Source organism: Rhizophagus irregularis, chromosome 8, assembly GCF_026210795.1.
Source record: "Rhizophagus irregularis chromosome 8, complete sequence".
Classification (NCBI taxonomy): domain Eukaryota; kingdom Fungi; phylum Glomeromycota; class Glomeromycetes; order Glomerales; family Glomeraceae; genus Rhizophagus; species Rhizophagus irregularis.
Genome location: NC_089436.1, coordinates 1611830 through 1632853, shown reverse-complemented (window position 1 = coordinate 1632853; position 21024 = coordinate 1611830). Strand labels below are relative to the sequence as shown.

At 27.7% G+C, this 21024-nt stretch overlaps 4 protein-coding genes across 4 annotated transcripts; 3 read left to right on the top strand and 1 right to left on the bottom strand.

The window, feature by feature from the left end:
• Positions 1 to 5045: 5045 nt before the first annotated feature.
• Positions 5046 to 5261, top strand: OCT59_028254 (uncharacterized protein; the record flags this gene model as incomplete). Its single annotated transcript, XM_025324112.2, has 1 exon — positions 5046 to 5261. One exon carries the CDS (start codon positions 5046 to 5048, stop codon positions 5259 to 5261), a length of 216 nt encoding a protein of 71 aa, XP_025188031.2.
• A 2075-nt stretch (positions 5262 to 7336) lies between these two features.
• OCT59_028253 (uncharacterized protein) lies at positions 7337 to 8306 on the top strand (the record flags this gene model as incomplete). The annotated part of the gene is made up of 3 exons (XM_066147169.1): positions 7337 to 7619; positions 7861 to 8031; positions 8095 to 8306. The coding sequence occupies 3 exons, from the start codon at positions 7337 to 7339 to the stop codon at positions 8304 to 8306; spliced, it is 666 nt and encodes a 221-aa protein (XP_065993907.1).
• Positions 8307 to 9605: 1299 nt separating this feature from the next.
• On the top strand, positions 9606 to 9902 carry OCT59_028252 (uncharacterized protein; the record flags this gene model as incomplete). The annotated part of the gene is made up of 1 exon (XM_066147168.1): positions 9606 to 9902. One exon carries the CDS (start codon positions 9606 to 9608, stop codon positions 9900 to 9902), a length of 297 nt encoding a protein of 98 aa, XP_065993906.1.
• A 6950-nt stretch (positions 9903 to 16852) lies between these two features.
• OCT59_028251 (uncharacterized protein) lies at positions 16853 to 18917 on the bottom strand. Its single transcript, XM_025313202.2, has 5 exons — positions 18700 to 18917; positions 18417 to 18613; positions 18121 to 18336; positions 17820 to 18039; positions 16853 to 17749 (listed from the first exon to the last, which is right to left on the bottom strand). Exons 1-5 carry the CDS (start codon positions 18845 to 18847, stop codon positions 17010 to 17012), a joined length of 1521 nt encoding a protein of 506 aa, XP_025188030.1. The 5' UTR covers positions 18848 to 18917; the 3' UTR covers positions 16853 to 17009.
• Positions 18918 to 21024: the final 2107 nt, after the last annotated feature.

The following is a 21024-nucleotide window of genomic DNA, read 5'->3' as shown; positions in this document are numbered from 1 at the left end:
TCTTTTTTTTCGTATTAGTGGTGATAAAATCCAACGGATGACGCTCATTCAACGAATAAAAACGTTTTCAGCAACATCTATTTCAAATTTAAGTGATGATAATATCAAATATGTTGCGACTCAGGTTAGGAAGAATAACAAAATTAAGTGGGAACACGTGATGACGAATTTCCTAGATCAAGCCATGATGACTGCTTCTCGGAATTCAGGACTTTTTTTATATATAGTATTGTAAAGCATGATTATCGTTACGCATATTAAAATAATTAATAAAGCTTCTTCGGCTGATTTTTTAACCAATGCAAATCACGAGTCCATCACTCAAAAAAAACTAATTATATTTTTCTCCCAAACCACGGCCATACATTAATTACATTCACATTTTGAGAGAACATAGGAGTCAATCTCTTCTTTTTTTCCAATTAATGATGGTGACTTAGTTACTGCGCGCACAAAATCTGATTGGCCGATCATCTCGTGATTTATAGAAACTCGCCAGCTCCTGGAACTCTCCTAGAACTTTCGAGGAACTAGGGATAACATTCAGAAAAAATTATGAATCTGCTTTTCACCCGAACAATCGAATAAAAATGAATTTGGGTTTAACAGTATGTAGTCTTACTAAATTGGCTACAAATCGATAAAATCGCTAATCAGTAAATCCGTAGCTCCTATGGAGCGCTCTGAAGGAGCTATAAATTTGAATGATGATATTATCTAGCAAAGTTGCTAAATAATTACTAGAATTCACTAAAAACGCTATAAATCAATAAAACCATTATAAATCACTATTTCGTTAGGGGATGGCCAGAAATGATGTAATTTAAATTTTAGGATTTTTGACCCCTATGTCATCATTCATTTTAGGAAATGTAAAATTAAAGCATAATTCTGGCTAGAATTATATTAACTACAAGTAAGGTTGCTTGCCGAAACCTTCTTAATAACTGCTGAAACCTATACGGAAAATGCCGAAACTATATTAAATCATATTAAAAATCCTGCCGAAACTTTGCCGAAATGCCGAAACCCCCATTTGCCGAAACTGCCGAAACCCTGCCGAAACTATAGTAAACATATAGTAAAATCTTGCCGAAATTTATCGCAGGATTTTGGAGAGGTTTTGGCAAGCAACCTTAACTGATCCAATCAAGACGATCTATAGCTCATTGGAATCAGCTTATCAAGACGAATCGAATGGTAGTAAAATCGCATTTCTACAGTTGATAGAACGCTCTATAGTATACAATAAAGTTTTAAATTAATAGAAAGCCATCTATCAAATGTAAAGATGCGATTTTACTACCATTTGATTCGTCTTGATGAGCTGATTCCAATGAGCTATAGATCGTCTTGATTGGATCAGTAGATAGTGAGATATTTTTAAATTACTATAATTATTTAAATTTAAGAGCGTAAACTTTGTAATATTACGTTTTAGTGTAATATTTCAAAATTTTACACCACCTTCGAAATATTACACTAAATTACGCCTAAACAAATTTCCTGATGAATAAATATAAGAAATATAAGAAATATAACTAATATAATAAATATAATAAATAAATTAAATATAATAAATAAAACAATTATATCGTTTATATTAAATATAATTAATATAATAAATATACAGTCAGCCCCCTTTATAGTCACACCCTCGGGACTGAAAAAAAAGGGTGTGATTATAAAAAAAGTCATATGTTGTGACTATAGAAAAGGTTTTTCTAATATATTTATTGGTACATTAGACCAAAATATGGTGTGCTTATAAAGGGGAATTTTATATGTTGTGATTATACAGGGGGTGACTATATAGGGGGTCGATTGTAATAGAAATAATAGGCTAAATAGGCTGCGGCTAGGTCGGCTTGGCACAGTTGGGCACAGTAGATCCTAATTTTTCACATGATCTTTTGGCGTAGTAAGTTGTAACTCTACACGTAACTAGGAATAACAGCGTGCAATTAGAAGTTTTTATTTAAGAAGGATATCATTTTAAATACATCTCATCAGAAAATTTTTATGATTTCAAAAGATGGTCAAATTATAAGAAGCGTCAATTAGCTGATAGATTATTCTAGCAAAAATTGGCTGAAAAATGTTTACAGATCAACAGATCAACAGATACTGAGCAAAAAATGGTTTTACCAATCTCTCATTATTGTCCAGAGCGTAGCGAAGAACTATTTATTGTACAGAACTAGATAAATTTGCAGTACTGGTTTAACTCATGTATTTTTCCTTCCTTCCACCTACGTCACTATAATTTAACCCCTGCTTATTTCCTTTTATGTTTTGTAACACATTTTTTGTAATGCTTTATTTTTAGCAACACATTTTGTGTAACTATTTATATATGTATGTAAACGTATTAAGCGACGGACCTTCAACAGTTTCCGTTTTTCTAGTGTATTGAACTATACTAAATGGATGCAAAATATTTATCTCATATTTGTATGCAAAATAAAATAACTTATTACTATTATTTTTAAATTATCTTAATTAACCAAAAGGTATTGTGTTAAGATTGAAAGATGGGACAAAAGTCACAATTGTTTAACTAGTTTAACTAAATGATTTTAAAAAAATATTTTATTTATTTTTTGCACTATATAATTTATATGGATGATTGCCTGTGAAAAATTGGCCAAAGATGCTATATATAATCTGCCTATTTTGGATTAAATCCTTTAATCTATAATGAACTATTTTTTTGAAGAGTTTAGAAAGATTAATGAAGCAATCTTGAGGATTTTTAATTCCTAAATACTACTATCAATATAGTTTTAAAAATTTTTATGCAACTGTTATCCAGCAAACTTATAGGAATTATAAGAAGAAATCTGAATTTTTGATAAATAAGTTTAAGAGGTGATGAGAAATGATGGTACTTCTGATAAAAAGAAATTTTAGGTATACTTAAAAAAAAATATGATATAGCTTGCGATAAGTTTTATGCTTTATTTAAAAAAAGTTACTCAGAATATATTGGAATAATTAATCCAATTAAAGTAATCTTACTATATAAGAAATATGTTTATTATTCTCCTAGTAAATGGATAGAAGTTAAGAAATATCATACAGAAGTATTTGAATTGCATTATAATATTAAATATTATTGTATAACTCAAAATTTATTATGATATATGTAGGTGTATGTGACATAAATTAGTATATTTTTGATTTTCATTAAAATATATATGATGTAATAAGTGATATCACCATCAAAACAGCTATAAATTTATGTAACTTGCTTGTACAACAATTAATTTTTATATATAAGAAATTGATCTCCAAAAATATTTCAAACTTTTTTTCTAATAATATTTAGCCAAATAATTTTAGTAAAATAGTATGTATATTTGATTGTCTCCAGCTAAAGGATGAAAAATTTTTATTATATTCTGAGTAGAATAATATCTATATATATATCAGATTTTATTAATAATAAGTAATCAAATAAGCAAAAAAAAGTATATGCATTATTTCCAATATCTTTTTAAATGTTAAGATCTTTAATGTATATTTCACAAGCTCTTATTCTCTAATACAAAATTTTGGTATAAACTGCCTTGCATATTTTTCCTATTTCTTCCCTTAACATTAATGCAAATTAGAAACATGAATAGAGACAGTATAACAAAAAGGTATTAAAATTTACTGTATATTATTTTTTTTTTACTTCACTTGGCAAAATTTTTACTAATATTTAACTTCTTATTCTATTAAAATATGGAAAAGTTTCTTTTAATAAGAGAATCTCTCAATATTATCAGAATTTCTATGGTATTATTTGTACGAGTAAAAGAAGGTAAATGAACAGATATTTTCAAAAAAGAGATGGAGAATTTTGAGAATATTTTGAAAGAATCTTAAAACAAGTTCCCTCAAAAAATATTAAGCAAAGAAAAACTTCAAAGTTTAAATAATTAGTTAAATGAGTAAGGCAATAAACTATTTTCATGGTAAATATATAGATATAATAATATGTTTTTTTTAGGTTTTCTAATATAGTATTATCACTAATAAAGGGTTGATGTTCGTTGTAATATTATTACTTCTTACACAGTACGGTTTGGGACACAACAATTCATCAAATAAAATTGTCTAAATTAGAAATTTAATAAAAATATTTTGGATGCATATATTTAAAATAACTCAACATAGTTTAATTGTTACTAACTTAAACTACAAAATGACGTTGAGATTATCCTGATTGGTGATCTAGATCAAAAGTTATTAGCCTGTAAAGTTTGGTATTTTCTTAATAAACGGTAGGATTTGAAACATCTAATTCTGGCCAGAATTTGACAAAATTCTATAATTTAGGCCAGAACTATGACTGGCTGAGAGGTAATGCAGATCATAAAATTTTTTCCCATGGTACGACTAAAGAGACAAGCACAACACTGTTAAAAAATAGCTAAAAAAAGAAAAAAAGCAGTGAAAAATTTGTTCCAGATTTTATTTTTGAAAATATTGATGATTAATAAAGTAAAACATTTCCCGATATGGTTTGATTTTTAACTAATCGCAAATTAGTATTATGTATATCACGTGATTTTTTAAAATCTCAATTTGAAACAACTTGATGATTTGTTGTGTCCCCAACTATAGTAACTAGTTTTATACTATATATTAATATATAGCTACATATCAAATATTTTTTGCTGACATTTAAGACTTTATAAAAATGGAAACCTAATCTAATTCTGTGATGTAAAATTAAATTAATTGTCAAATGAGTTCTGAAACTAATTTTAAATATATTTTAAATTACAATAGCATTCAAAGATTTTTATTCACTCTCAGAAATAGAAGCATTATTAATCAATACTAAAGTTTGATATGAAGATGCAAATACAAATTTACAGTTTTAAAGCATGATGTTGAATGGTGTATAACTGAAAGTGCTAATTATGAAAAAACCATATAGAAGAGAATAGAAACGGAACTTAAAGAAATACTATAAATGTGGAGAATCTTGAATTCAATTATTTGATTTGTTCAGGTTTCTAAATATCAAGTTAAAATCCTTTATAAATATGCCTAGGTCAGTTTCTGATATTTTTAAAAAACCATTTCAAAAATATAAGTTAGAACAGAATTATAATATAATGGAAACTTGTAAAGAATTTATCCAAAACAAAAAATTAAAAATTAATATAAACGAGATTTTGGATAATATTAATTATGGAGAATGGTTAGACAAGTCTGAAAAATTGCAAAATCTAACAAAACGAATGTTAGAATCAATGTAAGTAACTGGTAAGCAATTCTTGTGAAATTCATTTATATAATTTTTTACTTTACTCATTAACTAATAAATAATTATAAGTTCAAGATTTAAAAATCGCCAAAATACAAAACATATATAAAAAAGAAGAAATCAATAATAAAGGATCATATGTTTGTGAAATACTAGTACCATGATTAAATATAGTGATAAATGATTTACCAAAAAACATGATAGCATGCATGGATAAGAATGGTGCCGCAAATAGACAATTGCAGAATAATTACAATTTGCGGTATTGCAGAACATTACAGATTTTGAAGTTTAAATATCTGCATCTTGTTAAATTTCACTGATGGGCTGTAAGAAAAAATTACATGAATTTTTTATTTTTGATTATTAATATACTAATATTACTATATTATGTAAATATGCAATCTGGGATATATAGTTTTAAAGTGACTGATTCATTAAAAATATATATACTAGGCTTAAGTTCAAAAATGATAAAATTAAGGCTAAGAACAATAAAATTATGGTTAAAAATCTTGAACTTAAAACTAGAGTTATAAAATTAGAAAATAAGGCCGCTCAAATTCAAAGCTTTATTTAACATAACTCCTCCTTTCTATTAGATAAATAAAGGATAGTTGAATAATACATATTTTATTAATTTGATTGGTTAAATTTAATCATGTGATTTAAAAATAGATCATTAAAATTAACCATTAGATCAGCTGTATTTTACCAATAGATCAACCACAACTTTTTATTAATATATAAAATGATACTTTCCACTCAATTTTGTATTCAAATCATATTGTATAATAGGTTTCTTTATTGTATACATACTTAAAGAAGTAAAAATAATTGTTTCAGATAAAATTGTAAAGATATTACTTACAGATTGTTGCTAGTTTTACAATATAATTACATATTACCAGTTAGAGGAGATATTTAGGTATTATTAAGAAAACCTTCAGAAAAATGAGTTTATATAGAAAAAAAACTGCAAAGTGATATATCTATGTTAATTGAACTTAATTTTACACATATTAAGTTTATTTTATAAACAACTGAAATTACAGTTCAAGAAAGATGAAATGCGTTTGATTTAATTATAAATATTTTACAATATATTTGTCTTTCAGGATAGAAAAAAAAATACTTGCATGGATTAGGAATAGGAATTGATTCTAATTTTAAGAATCGATTATAGAATTAACTAATCTCGATTAATCAAATCTCAAGATTCAATTTAAAAATTCAATTTTTGGTTTCGATTAATCAATTCTAATCGATATTATATACATAAAAATCATGACATTTGGGATGTCACAATTTGGATAATCATAGTTTTTATGTAAAATTGAATTTTTTTTATTCTTTTAATATTACATCATGATTGTCACTCTTGAAAATGGTCAATTTGGCCTTGAAGTAGATAATAATTATGAATTTTCATTCAATAGGCCAAATCGACTACTTTCTAAGTCAAATTAACCACTTTTAACCATTAGAAATAGTTTTGCTTAAGCAAAAGCCTTTGTGCAGTAACATTATACAAATTTGGCTATATAGTTACTTATAGTGCTCTGAAAAATATCTGATCTGATCTGAATCTACAGATTTGATCTGAATCAGATCTGGTTTAATTTTCAAAATTCTGATCTGTTCAATTTCAGATCAGATCAGATTATAACACAAGAAAATCTGATTTGATTTGAACAGATTCAGATCAAATTTTTTTTTAAATAAAAAAAAAAATTTTTTTTTTAAAAAACCTTTTCCTGGACGAATGGACGAAACCAGATGACTAAGATTTAAAAGAACAAACTAGGTAAGTTCGTTTCTTTTTTTTTGTTATTTTTACTTGAAAGAATGTAATTAACGGTTACCTTCTTTTTTAGTAGGAAGCCTGAATGAACGAAGCCTAACAACACGATCAGAATTTAAAAAAATGAACGAACTATGGTAAGTTCGTTCCTTTTTTTTAAGTTTTTTTTTATTTTTTATTTAAGGGAACGTAATTAATGTTCCTTTTACTGGATAACACTCTTATAAGAGTGTTATCCAGTTCTGCTATAATGCTATCTAGTTATGAGTAAACTGTTAAAGTGTAAATCTGAACTGGAATACATAAAACTATCTAATGAAAATATTAGTTTAGAATTGGCAAATACAGAGTTAAAAGATATACTGGCCAAAAAAAAGGATGAATTAATGCGGGTGAGAGATGATTTACTTTCAGCACAAAAGGCAGTGATAGAGAAAGATTCCACCCTTCAAGAAACTAATTCTCTTTTATTAGAGCATATTTCAAAAACATCCAGCGAATCTAAGCAAAATGAAGCGATTGGAGGTGATAAAGGACTGGAGAAGGGTAACAAAATCTCTAGTCCTAAAATAACTTCAGAATCATCTTATTCCTCATTTTTTCAGCATGCAATCATCTTCACAATAGTATTACTAATCATATACTTTCTATGGTGTATATTCTCTTATCTATATTCTTTTATTTCACTTATTAATGAAGAAAAAAATCTTCTGAATTATAAAATACCCATAAATAGAAATTATAGTTATGGATTTTCAATCTGATACATAGAAGAACTAAAAGACAGAACTATCCCCTATGAAACTTTACCTTATAAATATGGATAAGGCCACAAAGCATGAATCTTTCCAAAATATTAGACATCCAGCAATGTCATGGCCATTTGCTATGTTAGTCACAGAGAGAAGTGGTACAGGTAAGACTAATTTACTTCCGAACCTTGTTCTTGGAGATAAAAGTGAGCATATACATAAAAGATAAAAGGGCAGATCCTGATATATTAAATGTAATAATCTAATAGTTTGTGGTTACCATCCTGACAAACTAAAATGGACATTTGTTAGATATATGTATGGATTGATTGCAAGTAATTCTAAAGCGCCCTATTATAAGAATATCAGATTCAGCTACATATCATCAGAAAGAATCCCTAATGTAAAATCCTTTTCACCAGAAAGGAGTACTGTAATTATTTTTGAGAATTTATGTATGGCTCCTAAGGTTGCAGGTTAAACTGGTTTTTGAATTTGGCAAAACGTCTAAACCTCAGTTTTGTCAATTTTTTTATAAGAGTTTATTATAGTTTTGTCATTTCATATGATTTTTATAGTTAAGTTTCGCCAAATTTTTATTAATATTTTAATATAGTTTTGTCAAGTTTCGCGTTTACTATGGGGTTTCGCCTGCAACCTTAGTGGCTCCAAAATATATCCAAAATCAAATTATTCCATTTTTTACACATGGACGTCATCAAAATATTTCTCTATGCTATGTCATTCAAAAGTACCATCATGTTCTAATAATTATTTGTGAAAATATCTCCTTTTTAGTAATATATAATGCAGGAAGCAACTCTTAAGATGTATCCAAAATCATTGGGCGATATACTGATGATGTGAAAGATGTATCTTTGGTTATTAATAGCTACCTTTACAAAGGTAAGTTTGTTGTATTTGATCTCACTAGGCCGGAAGATGATCCCCTTGCAATCTGTCTGCTAAGTTTTGATACTCCACTAAACCTGCAGAAGGAGTTAGAAGCTAGGCATAAGTGTAGGAAAAAAAATGTCCAAGCTAATGAGTAGAATCTGACTTAATAGATACCAGCTTTTTTTCGTAATTATAAAAATTGGAATGGAAAAGCACCAAGCCAAAAGACCAGTTATTTATATTGATTCTCAGAAAGTGCGAGAACTAGACCATATTATAGCAAAACAAACACCTACAATTAATATTGATTCTCAAAAAGCTCATGATTTAGACCGGCATCTTGCTTTACAAAAACTATATTATCATTCTGAGGGTTTTTATCAAAATACTAAGGGATTATAGGACACTTGTAAAAAAGCTGGCTACAGCTTTCCATTTACTGATGTAAAAAAATGGCTTGATAGGCAGGCAATATATCAAATTTTTCATCCTTCACTAAAGCATATACCTTATGCCAGTTACTCTAAAATCACGAAGCCAAATACTGTACACCAATGTCCAATATGATTTAATTGAAATACCATATAATGAAGATGTGAATACAAATTTACTAAATAATGGCCCAATATATTACTATGTACTATTGGTTATAGACTGCGCGACTAGATATAAAGATTTCATTTTTTTAACATCAAAGAGCAGTGAGGAAGTTGCGGAAGCATTTAAGAGTATATATGATAATCCTGATAAACCTTTTAACTGGCCTCAAAAAATACAATATGATAAGGGCACTGAGTTTATGGGATACGTAACTTTATTAATGGATAAACATGACATTAAGATCCAAAAAATTATAGCACGTTTCAGGCATACAAGTTTCACAATGATCGATCATTATGCTGGATTATTCAAATATAGAGTTTTTAAAAATCAGTATTCAATAGAGTTTTTCCTACCTACTGGCAAGTGCTGTAGAAAATGTGAGCAGTTTGCAAGAAAAATTGTTGATAATATAAATAATAGCCCAACTCAATTGATTGAGATGAGTCTTAATGACGCCACAAAACTTGAGCGGATATATTCCAAACCATCAGTAAAATATAATCACCCAATAGGTGTTAATAAATCACAACTACCAAAGAGTACTACTATTCGATTTTTGCTTGCTCCTGGAGAGTGAGAAAATGATCCTTTCAAATGACGCAAAATAACAGATCTGATATGGTCTCCCAACCTGCATAAAATCTAGAAAATTGTTGTTGGGAGAAATCCTCCAATACCTGTTTTATATTATTTAGATGATTCAGGACCTCAGTGTCCCTTTGTAAGAGAACAATTAATGCATATTAAAGAAGAGCCTATGTTGCCTCCTAGGTAGGTATTAGGAGATAACCAAATACGTATAAGCGCTCCTTATAAAAGTTTCTAAATCTACTATGCAGTAGGGTATAGTTATAAGAATTACTCCTTCCCTGTAGCATAGCGCTCTTTTTTTCCAATCACGCCAGATTTGTACGTCTAGATTCATCTGTCCTTGCAGGTGAAAAAAAGGAACAATTTGATAATGTTGGCTACCACTATATTCAAAGTCCAAACCTAGCTCTTCATTATACTTCCTCCAAGAATTTAGGTTTTCAGAGTGGAAATTTTTTATTTAATAAATCTTCAAAAATATACTGGCATGTTCTTTCTGATATATTAAGGCAAATATTACATCACCTATAATTTTGCTTCATATTTTATATGGCGCCTCCCATTGATAATTTTTCTTACATTTCTATAAATATGTATTAGGACTAACTTTAGCTAAGCATCTTCCTTCACGCCTCTGGGCATATGCCAGAGCTTTAGTATCAATTTCGTCTTGTATTTTATAGGCATAATAGAATATCATATACAGAAATTTGTGGTAGTGATCATCAGCTTCAAACTAGTTTAGTCAGAACTCAGAAGAATCGATCTGGATATATGCAAATTCAGAAAAGTTAAAATAAACGGGAGGGCACAGCCCAGACTTTTTTGCGCAAGAAGCATAGTATATATATGCAAGAAAGCAGTATAAAATTACATAAAAATCTGTAAATCTTCAAAATAAAAATTTTATATAATTTTAAGCGAATATGTTTGCTAGCAAAATACTGGGATAGTGGTAATATCTAGTGCTAAACCGAAAGAAAGTAATCGATGTGGTAGTATCCAAAAGTAATACCCAAAAGCAATCGATGCAGTAATACCTAAAGTATCCAAAAGTAGTAATTATATGAGAAAGAGTTCAAGGAATGCAGGGATAAAAACTAGGATATAGATTTGGTAGTATCCACGAGTAGAATAATATATAGGAAAGAAAATAGAAAGTAATGCTTATAGATACTACCGGCGATAGGCAGGAAAAAAGTCAGAAAGTCAGAAAAGTTCAGAAGGATACGTGAAAAAATGGTGACCCACTCAAGCAGAATTATATATAGGAAAGAAAAAAGAAGTTATACTCAAGTGGGTCACCAGGTAATAAGCGGGAAAGAGGTCAGTAAGGCAGAAAGGTTCAGAAGAATACATGAAAAAGGGTATAAAAGCTGTAAATTCTGAACCAATTCGGCACTTCATGCCTCATCCTTAGCAATCAAAATGGTCATAGACGGGATTGCAAGAATGGCACAATATCGGCACTTTGTGCCTCACCGGCAATCAAAAAGTAAGTGAATGGATTGCAACACATCTTTAACAAATAGATGGATTGCAAATTCGGCACTTCATATCTCATCCGGCAATCAAATAAGCCAGCCATAATAATAACTATCACACCTCCGATTCTTTAACCAACTGACCACTAAATCAGGCTCTCAAAAGTTACTCAAAAGTGACGGGAAAGTGCTTGGAATTGGCGAGAAACTGAACACGTGATTGGCGCAGTAAATTTTATTAATTTCAGCCAGCATTAATCCATATTTTTTTCCAAAACTTTGAAACTCAATAACTCGACATCCAGACATCCGATTTATGCGATCTTAGCATCATTGAAAAGCTCTCAATGCCCTTTTTTAAACGACTACAAAACCGCATGAAACCAATTACAGGAAGCCAAGATATTCCGTCCTAAAGATTGGCCAGAAATTATGCTATAGTGCCAGCTAAAATATGATTAGCAAATTAACTGCACCACACGATCACAACATGATTTTTTTGCAATCATTGCCGGCTTAGCATCTTGGCCACAAAAAGATCACAGAGCAATGAAAACAAGCAGATAGCTAGAAGGTAATAAAAAGAGGATAGAGTAATAAAATCAAGCAAATATCTACAAAGTAATAAAAAGGTTACAGAGCAATAAAAACAAGTGGATATCAATAAAGCAATAAAATAGCCACAGATCATGAAAACAAATAACTAGATAGCAATTTATTCGTAACTAGGTAACAGTTTACTCATAACTAGATAGCATTATAGCGGAACTGGATAATACTCTTATAAAAGTGTTATCCAGTCCTTTCTTTTTTTTTTAGAAAACTTATACGTGAAATGAAGGAACGATCAGGATTTAAAAGAACGAACTATGGTAAGTTCGTTTCTTTTATTTTTATTTTATTTTTTTTTACTTAAAAGAACATAATTAACGTTCCCTTTCTTTTTTTTTAGGAAACCTGGACGTAAGACAAAGGAACAATTAGGATTTAAAAGAACGAACTATAGTAAGTTTGTTTCTTTTATTTTATTTTTTTTTTTTACTTAAGGGAACATAATTAACGTTCTCTTTTTTTAGGAAATCTGGACGTGAGACGAAGCTGAACAACTAGGATTTAAAAGAATGAACTATGATAAATTTGTTTTTTTTATTTTTATTTTTATTTTTACTTGAGAAATGTAATTAACATTCCCTTCCTTTTTTTTAGGATAAGTAGAGTTCTGAACAGGTTGTCTAAATTCAGGTAACCTGACAGGTTGTCCTGAATTTTTCATGCCAGGTTTAGCAATTCAGCATCAGTTCAGATTGTAACATCAGTATAACCTGAATGACTTGTTGATCTGAAACTATAATTTTATATAATAAGTGAGTTATGGTATTACAGTATAATTCACTTTTTATATTGATTTTATATAATAAAAGTGAATTGCAGTATCAGAATTCATTTTTTTATATTTATTTTATATTTAAAAAGTTTGCAGTATTGCAATTAACCTTTTTATACAATTTTAATATAAAAAACTGAATCACAATATTTCAAAAAAATGTTTTGCACCATTTTTTTTTTGATATTTTAATATAAATCCTAAAAATTTTCAGATTTCAGTTCAGGTCAGATCAAACAGATAATCTGATATAACCTGACCTGACCTGACCTAAAAAAAAATTTCAGGTTAGGTTTATCAATTAACCTGACTTGACCTGACTCATTCGGAACTCTAAAGATAAGAATCAGATCTGAACTAAATTCAGATTAGATTCAAATCAGATTCAAATGGATCTGAAAGGACCCCGAACAATATATATATAGGTCAGATAAAAAATTTAAAATTTACTAAGGTCAATAAGCAAATATTTTTCATGTCTACTATACTAAGCAAACTTTTATCTAATCCATAAATTTTTTACACTGCTAAGCAACTTATTTTATGACATATATATTTATATATAATTTTTTTTATAAAATATGTATATAAAAAAAACTAAAAAAATAAAAATTTTTGAAATAATGTATGGATAAAGCTATTATTATTTTTTTGTAATATTACAACTTATAAATGTTTCTTATTAATATTTCATATATCTGTTCTGTGACTTCGTAGCCGTAATTTAGTGCAGTTCAAAAGTAAAACATCCAAAACCTTCTTAAAAGAAAGTTGTTCTTCGGAGCAAAGGTTCAAATCGCTTACATATAAATTTATATCATGATTGAATAGATATTTATGGATTTATTCATGTTTTTTATAACGCCACCAATACACAGAATTTTTATTTTTAAAATTTACTGTAAAATTTGTCAAAAAAAATATTTTTCTAAGTAAAAATGAAATAACTTTTATTGATTATTACAAAAATTATAGTGTAAAATTATAAAAAAACAGAAAAACACTTATTTTTCCCTTCTCATCCACCCATTGCTCTCATTTTAAATATATATTTTTTAAATATTACACGAACGCGTATATGATTTATAATTTTAATGTTATGTGGACGCGTATTTATTTTATCAAAAACATGTTACATGATCCCATCTAAAAATGTTCTCTGTATTACGTATACAATTAACTTATTCTTTGTATTAAAAATAGTAAATTTTTTTTATACAAATATGTTTATAACTTTGTTTACATATTTTATTAGATTTTTTTAATGTGAAAATGTAAATATATATTATATTATATATATATATTAAAAAATTCTATCCTGCTACGCAAATATATATCTGACTATTAATAATTTAATACTCTGTTACGCATAATTATATCTGACTATTTAAAAATTATGTTATCAAATAAGTAATAATAAATCTCACATAGGAAAAAATTTTTATAGTTGCTTAGTTAAAACAAACTCAAAACCTACCTTTATATATATTGTTCGGGGGGCCCCTGATCTGAACCAGATTCAGATCAAATTGAACCAGATCTGGTCAGATTCAGATCAGATCAGATCAAATTTAAGCTGAATCCGATCTGAACTGATCTGTTAGAAGCACTAGCTACTTATAAACGCATGTATTCCCTATTAATTGGTATAAGCATATGGGCGCATTTTTGAAATAGGCTTATTAGTCTGTTGTAGATCAAATTGACATATATTTTAAAATTAGTATATGGTCTAAATTATCAGTTTATATTAATAATATTTTAAAACTGTATAATTGATACTTTTCTTATATAATTAATCATGCTAATTTGAGACATATGTTGATTTGGTTATAATAAATCTAACCAATTAATTCAGGTAAGAGGTGTGTCAATAATATATTAAATTGTTCGATGTAACCGGTTGTCCTCATATGAAGGGTATGTCAAATTCCAAAAATGCGCCCGTATGGCTTCAGTGCCATCTTATAACCAAAATCCCCTAAGTTACACTAAGTTAATTCCGGCCAAGAATTAATGCTGGCCAGAATTAAAATTTTATTTAATTGTTAAAACACAAATTTTTTATATTATTTTTAGGTCAAACATCAATGGAAACAATTGACTAAGATCATAAAAGGTCATAAGAATGAAAAAATTGTTTAAACGTCAGATTCAATTTTTTTATGCGATTTTTGATTAATCGATTCAGAAACAATTTTCGATTAATTCAACTATTGCAGAATTAATTCCAATCCCTAGCATGGATTTACTTTATAATAATATCATTAAATTATTTCAAAGTAAAATGGTTGAATGGAGAAACAAAACACAAAAATAATAAAATACTTTTGGAAAAAGGTTTGTTGAATATCTAATAGCAGCATTATGGTACATAGATCCACATTGTACAAAATTTATAGAATGACTACTTTTACTTGAAGAATTATTCAATAAATTAGATCAATATCAAAAAAACTAAAATTATAATCTTTATTATTTTACTGGAAACCATGCTAAATATAATCTTGAGCATAACAAACTTGAAAAATTAGCTTCTTCATTAGAATTATCAGCAGCATAACTATGAACAGCTAGTAAAAATTGGGAGAATATTATTGAAGAAGTCTTTATTTACATCTTCAATGTGAAAATATGCAAACAACTTAGAACAAATTAACAAATCTATGAAACAAATACAATTGAATGATATATCAGCATATCAGCCAGCTAATGATCTAAAGGTATATACAGTAGATTCCTGTCAAAAAATTTATGCACAATACCAATAACTTCAAAATCACCTATCCAATATAGCTAATTATACCAAAATTAATTTGGATAGCTTTTACCTGAAGATGCAATGCAACGGTACCATTATATTAAAGATCTTTTAAATACAGTTTCCTGTTACTTTATATCAGTATTATAATGTCAATTTATACAGCACGGTTTCCACATTTGCTTGACAAATTTGGCCAGAGTTATGCAGAGTTATGCATGAACACGTGATAAAACAGCTGGTGTTGGATACTTTATTAAAAAAGACGGTCTTGATGTAGAATCGTGGTCTTTCGGTCCAGTAACACGTACAATAAAACTGACGGTCTTTTTAAGGACTGCAGTCTTTTTAAGACTGATCAGTCTTTTTTCTTTTTTCTGCAAATAAAAAATTTTTTATTTATAGAACCATTCCAAACGTATATTATAAGCAAATAACATGTATAAAGATGGATTTATTATACTTTATTAACATTAATTTTCTTTTTTACCTTGGAGACAGGGAGACAGTCTTTTCTAGAAGTTTCAATATGCATGTAATAACTTATATATAAAGACCAATACAAAGACCAGGTCAGTCTCAGGACTGGTCCTACTGCGCTAAGAAAAAATGAAAGATCGCAGTCCGGTCCTACAAGTCCTGGGATTGACCGGTCCAGACTGAGTAGGACCGGTAGGACCGATGACCATTTACCCAATGTGAAAATTTATAAACGATTTTTATATTGCTTTACTGTGAATTCGTTATACATATTGAGTTCTAACCAGTATAACCGAGCGAAGCTCTCATGATGATAAAATTATTCTAAAAGACTAATGTCCAAAGGTTAAGAAAAAAATCAATATAGAGGATCAGTGTTGTAGACTTCCTACATTCTTATTGATTACCATAAACTATACTCCATACCATTTTCTTTGTATTCGAATACTTGTTATTGATATCTGTAGTCGAATTATTAATTGCTTCTCATTCTCCATAATTTCAAATAAACATTTCAAGGAACATAACTATCACTTACTGTTATAAAATGCGAAACGATATTCTGGAAGACGATTCTTCATATCAGAAATTTCTTTATATCTGTAGTCTAATTATAATATGCTAATTGTTCTCTTATTGTATGCCCGATTGTTGTGTGCTTGTTCCCGATTACTCTTCAAAGAAATGTTGTAAAAAACAAAACTATTACGCAAACTTTCATTGTCTATTTTTTACTATTATCTATTCTATATATGGTTTATCCAAGTTATCATTAGGTTTATTGTGAAATATACAAATTTTCAATTTCGAATTCGAGTTATCATTTTAAATTAGTTTTCGCTTTTGATTATAAAAAAAAAATTTATTAAAATTATATATAAATAAATTCTTAATATTCTTAATGTACATAAATATACAATAATAAAACGACTTGTTATATTCTATACGGATAGTTTACTATTTATCATATCCAAATATACTTTCTTAAACTTTTACTTCCTTTACTTCTTTTACACTATCCATCTGAACTACTGGTTCATCTCTTAATTTAACAAATCTTTCTCTGTATTTTCTTCTTGAAACTGCTAATAACACAGCTCCAAGACCAAGTAGTAATAAAGATCCTACCAAAGATACTGCAATAATAACACCAGGCTTCACTTTATTTTCCTTCTTATCGTTATTAATACTGTCACCATCTTTATTATGATTATCATCACCTTCATTTCTACCAACATCCATGATTTGAATTCCACTATTGTTTCTACCATCACCAAGGAATTTAGTTGGCACACAAGTTCCAAAATCAGTTTTTGGTAAACCGAAAGTAGCGTCATTACACTTATCTGCTGAAATAACGACTTCATCTCCAGTTTCAGCGAATTTATTAAACCAATTAACAACGTAATCTTTCTGATATGATGGATATTGTATAGCTATCAAATCTTGTAATATTAAATCAGGTCGAGATGCAGAACTTTCCGACCAATCGTCATTTCCATTAGAATTTAATAACTTGTGAGTACGGAATAAAAGTTTTTCTTTAAGAAATCTTGGAAGATCTGATGTTTGATTATATCCAAAGAGATTTTTCCATGCATCAAGTGTACTATATTGTGTAATAAGATCTGACATATCAATTACAATGTATGCTCCAGAAATGTATTGTTTTAAATCGTCAACCGAAAGATCAGTTGTTATCTGGGGATTCAAGAGAAAAGCGGCTAGAAAAAAAAATGATTATGTTATTTGCATGAACTAAAATATTTATAATTTATATCTCTTTTAACATACCTGCATCCGAAGTAACATTTGGATAAAATGAAGATGATTTAATGGTGAAAGTTTTATCACTTTCGAGGGACACCCAAGCAATTGACTTTTTTGTTTCATTTGGTACTTTAGAAAGATTATCCAAGTGACAAAAATAATTGCTTCTAATTTTATCGAAAGCTTCATTAGCAATAGCAGTTTTATTAAAAAAGAGTGACATGTATTTAATCCATTCGGCTTTCTAATTTTTTGTAACACAAGAATAAAAATAAATTAGTGACATACTCTGCATTACACAAAATATAAAAACTGATCAATTTACCTGTAACGCCGGAGTGTCTTCATCATAAGAAATTGTAACATATTTTCCTCCTGTATTTGAAGGTTTGTTCGTAAATATGACGTCGACACTTGAAACTAAAGATGTATTTGCATAATTGAAATTATCATATAAATAATTATATTTTTGTAAGCAGGGAGAGGTAATAGTTTTTTTATCATCAACATATTTTAATGATGTTTTTTCTTCCCCTAGAATCTTTTGTAGTAAAATAAAGACTAATTAATTTTTTTTTCATTTTAAACCGAAAAAAAAGAAAGGAATGAAAAATAATTTACCTCTAAAAATGAAATAAAACTTCGATCAGAAACTACAACATTTGTCACTGGAACTTGAATATAATTGGTGGCAGCAGCTACAGCAGGCTGAGTTGCGGTACAATATAGAACATATGTTTCAGAAGTATGTTTATTAGTGAGAATAACGTAATTATTGTGGTAAGTCACATTAAATCCGGAGTTGCTCGTTCCTATGTCTAAGTTTAAAATAATGAAAAAAACGGAAATTTAATATATAGGTAGTGCGTATCACCAGCATTAAATAAAAATAAAAAACACTTACCATTATCGAAATAAACTTTATCAGGAAAATAGTCGAAATTTACATCAAATGTAGCATCACGACAATCAGATAAAACAGGATGTGTTAAATAACACAATATCGAAAGTACCAAAAGGCATTTAAACCCATTAAAACGTAACATATTCATTATAATATATATATATATATATTTTAGCCTGGAGAGAAAAAATTGAAATAATTTGATCAAACCGAAGCTTAAGGGGTGAATGGGAGAAAGTGCATTTATTTATATAAACACAATGTTTGCACAGTAAGTGGGTGAAGATAAAAGATAAAATGATCTAATTCTATAAATAGAACTAATCTACTCTTCTGCATCAACATTTGACAAAAAGGTCTTTCAAATTTAAAGATGCATATATTATGTGTGACCATACAAAATGATGAATACAACATAGATCGCTAGAACAACTTTAAATATTTAAAGATATTTAAAATACTTTATTTGTGATCATTGCAAATTACCTTACTTGAAACTATAAATAATGCACGAAACCAGCTAATTTAAAAAAAAATAGATATTTTTTTTATTTAAATAGCTGGATATATACATCCCATTAAAATTGACATTTCTGGTCATAAGCCAGATTGTTTCAACCGGATTTTGATATGGTATTTTTCAATATGGTAAATATCATAGAACGTCAATTTTATCATTTTACTATGAAATCTTTCTTTCCTTTTGATGGTTCGAAAGAAGGTGCTTAGATAAGAAAGTTTGATTAAAAGCTTTCTAAGTGAAGTAAAGATTTTTTTTTTTTATCGGTAACTTTAAGAAAGGCACTGTTCGATGAAAAATGCCGTAACTATAATTTTTGTATATCCTTATTTTTATGGTTATATTATTAAAAAAATCGGGATAAACATAATGATAAGATAAGACATTTCTTGTTGTCTTGTTATTATTATTTTGGGAAGTGCAACAAAAATTATTTATAATTTATGTATAATATTTAAAGAAAATTAGATATTATCGTAGATCTCCTTTATACCTTAATCCGTTGTTTGGTAAATAATCAGGCGTTTACAAGTAATACGTTATCCTGTTTTACTAGTATGTAAATCTGCATAAAATCATCTATATTTGGTATTAACATGGTCTCATAACTGCTTATTATAATATTGCTTATTTTTAATCGGCATAAAATCACATTGACATCTATGTTTATGTAAAAATTAAAAGTATTGTCGCGCCAAAATTGCCAAATTAATACTCGTTTCAAAATAAGTATAGTTAGGATGAATTTTTAAATAAATCGGTATTAAAAATAAATTCATTAATATAAATATTACACGTTATTTGTGTCGCACTACTTGTTGACTTTTTTCATTTTTTCACAATTTTTCATATGGTAACAATCTTATCATTTTGGGCTTTAACATTTTCCATCTGTAGTTTTAAGAATTCTGATTCGAAAATAGATTTTAAATTTTTAATAGAACCCCCGTACATTTTTTTCCTAATATTTATTAGTACGCAACCTGAATTTTAATAATAAAATTAATAACTAGTATAATAATTTTTAAAGTAAAAAAAAGATTTATTTTACTAATTAAAATTTTAATTTTATTAATTCAATAATAATAGATCGCAAAACTTCTTTAAATATGTGATTTTTTTCCATACAAAATAAATATAATATAGTCTTATTATTTTGGCATATAAAAATTTATAAAAAAATATTAAGATATTATTACAAAATTAAAATTATAAATATATCTATAATATATAAACTGTATGTAGGACATCTCTTATTTATATTATATAAAAAATCACTTTGCATTGTATCTTAGTAAAGATTAAAATTAGAAAAATAAATTTATTACCATTAGATTTTTCTTATTAAGATTATACTTCTCCGCTAATTAATTACATTATATTTTGGCAAACAGATTAATTCACTATTTATTATAAAATTACTATGAATTAATTATGTCTTAAAATACAATTTAGTTAGTAATTCATCAATTTGATGAAAAGTATAATTAAGATGAATTTAATGGTATAAAATTATTGATTTTGAATTATTAATTAGTTAAAAAATAGGTGTATATCCTAAAATAAGCATTTATTTGATGATGTAATGTTTATTATAATGAATCTATATAATATAAATAAATTATAAAAATACAAATATAGAGTTGTTCTATATAGTAAAAAGAAATAAAAATTAGCAATAGTAAGGTTCTAGTTAATATATTTTCTTTACAATGAATATTTTCCTTAATATATTATGAAATAAGTTAAAAATTAAATAGATATTTCTAGGTTAAATAAATGATTAGTAATTGTCATATATAATA

Coding starts and splice junctions, on each gene's coding strand:
- OCT59_028251 (XM_025313202.2), bottom strand. CDS start 18,847: ATGAATATGTTACGTTTTAATGGGTTTAAATGCCTTTTGGTACTTTCG. Junction 18,614..18,699: donor TAAAGTTTATTTCGATAATG/GTAAGTGTTTTT, acceptor TTTTAAACTTAG/ACATAGGAACGAGCAACTCC. Junction 18,337..18,416: donor GTTTTATTTCATTTTTAGAG/GTAAATTATTTT, acceptor TTACTACAAAAG/ATTCTAGGGGAAGAAAAAAC.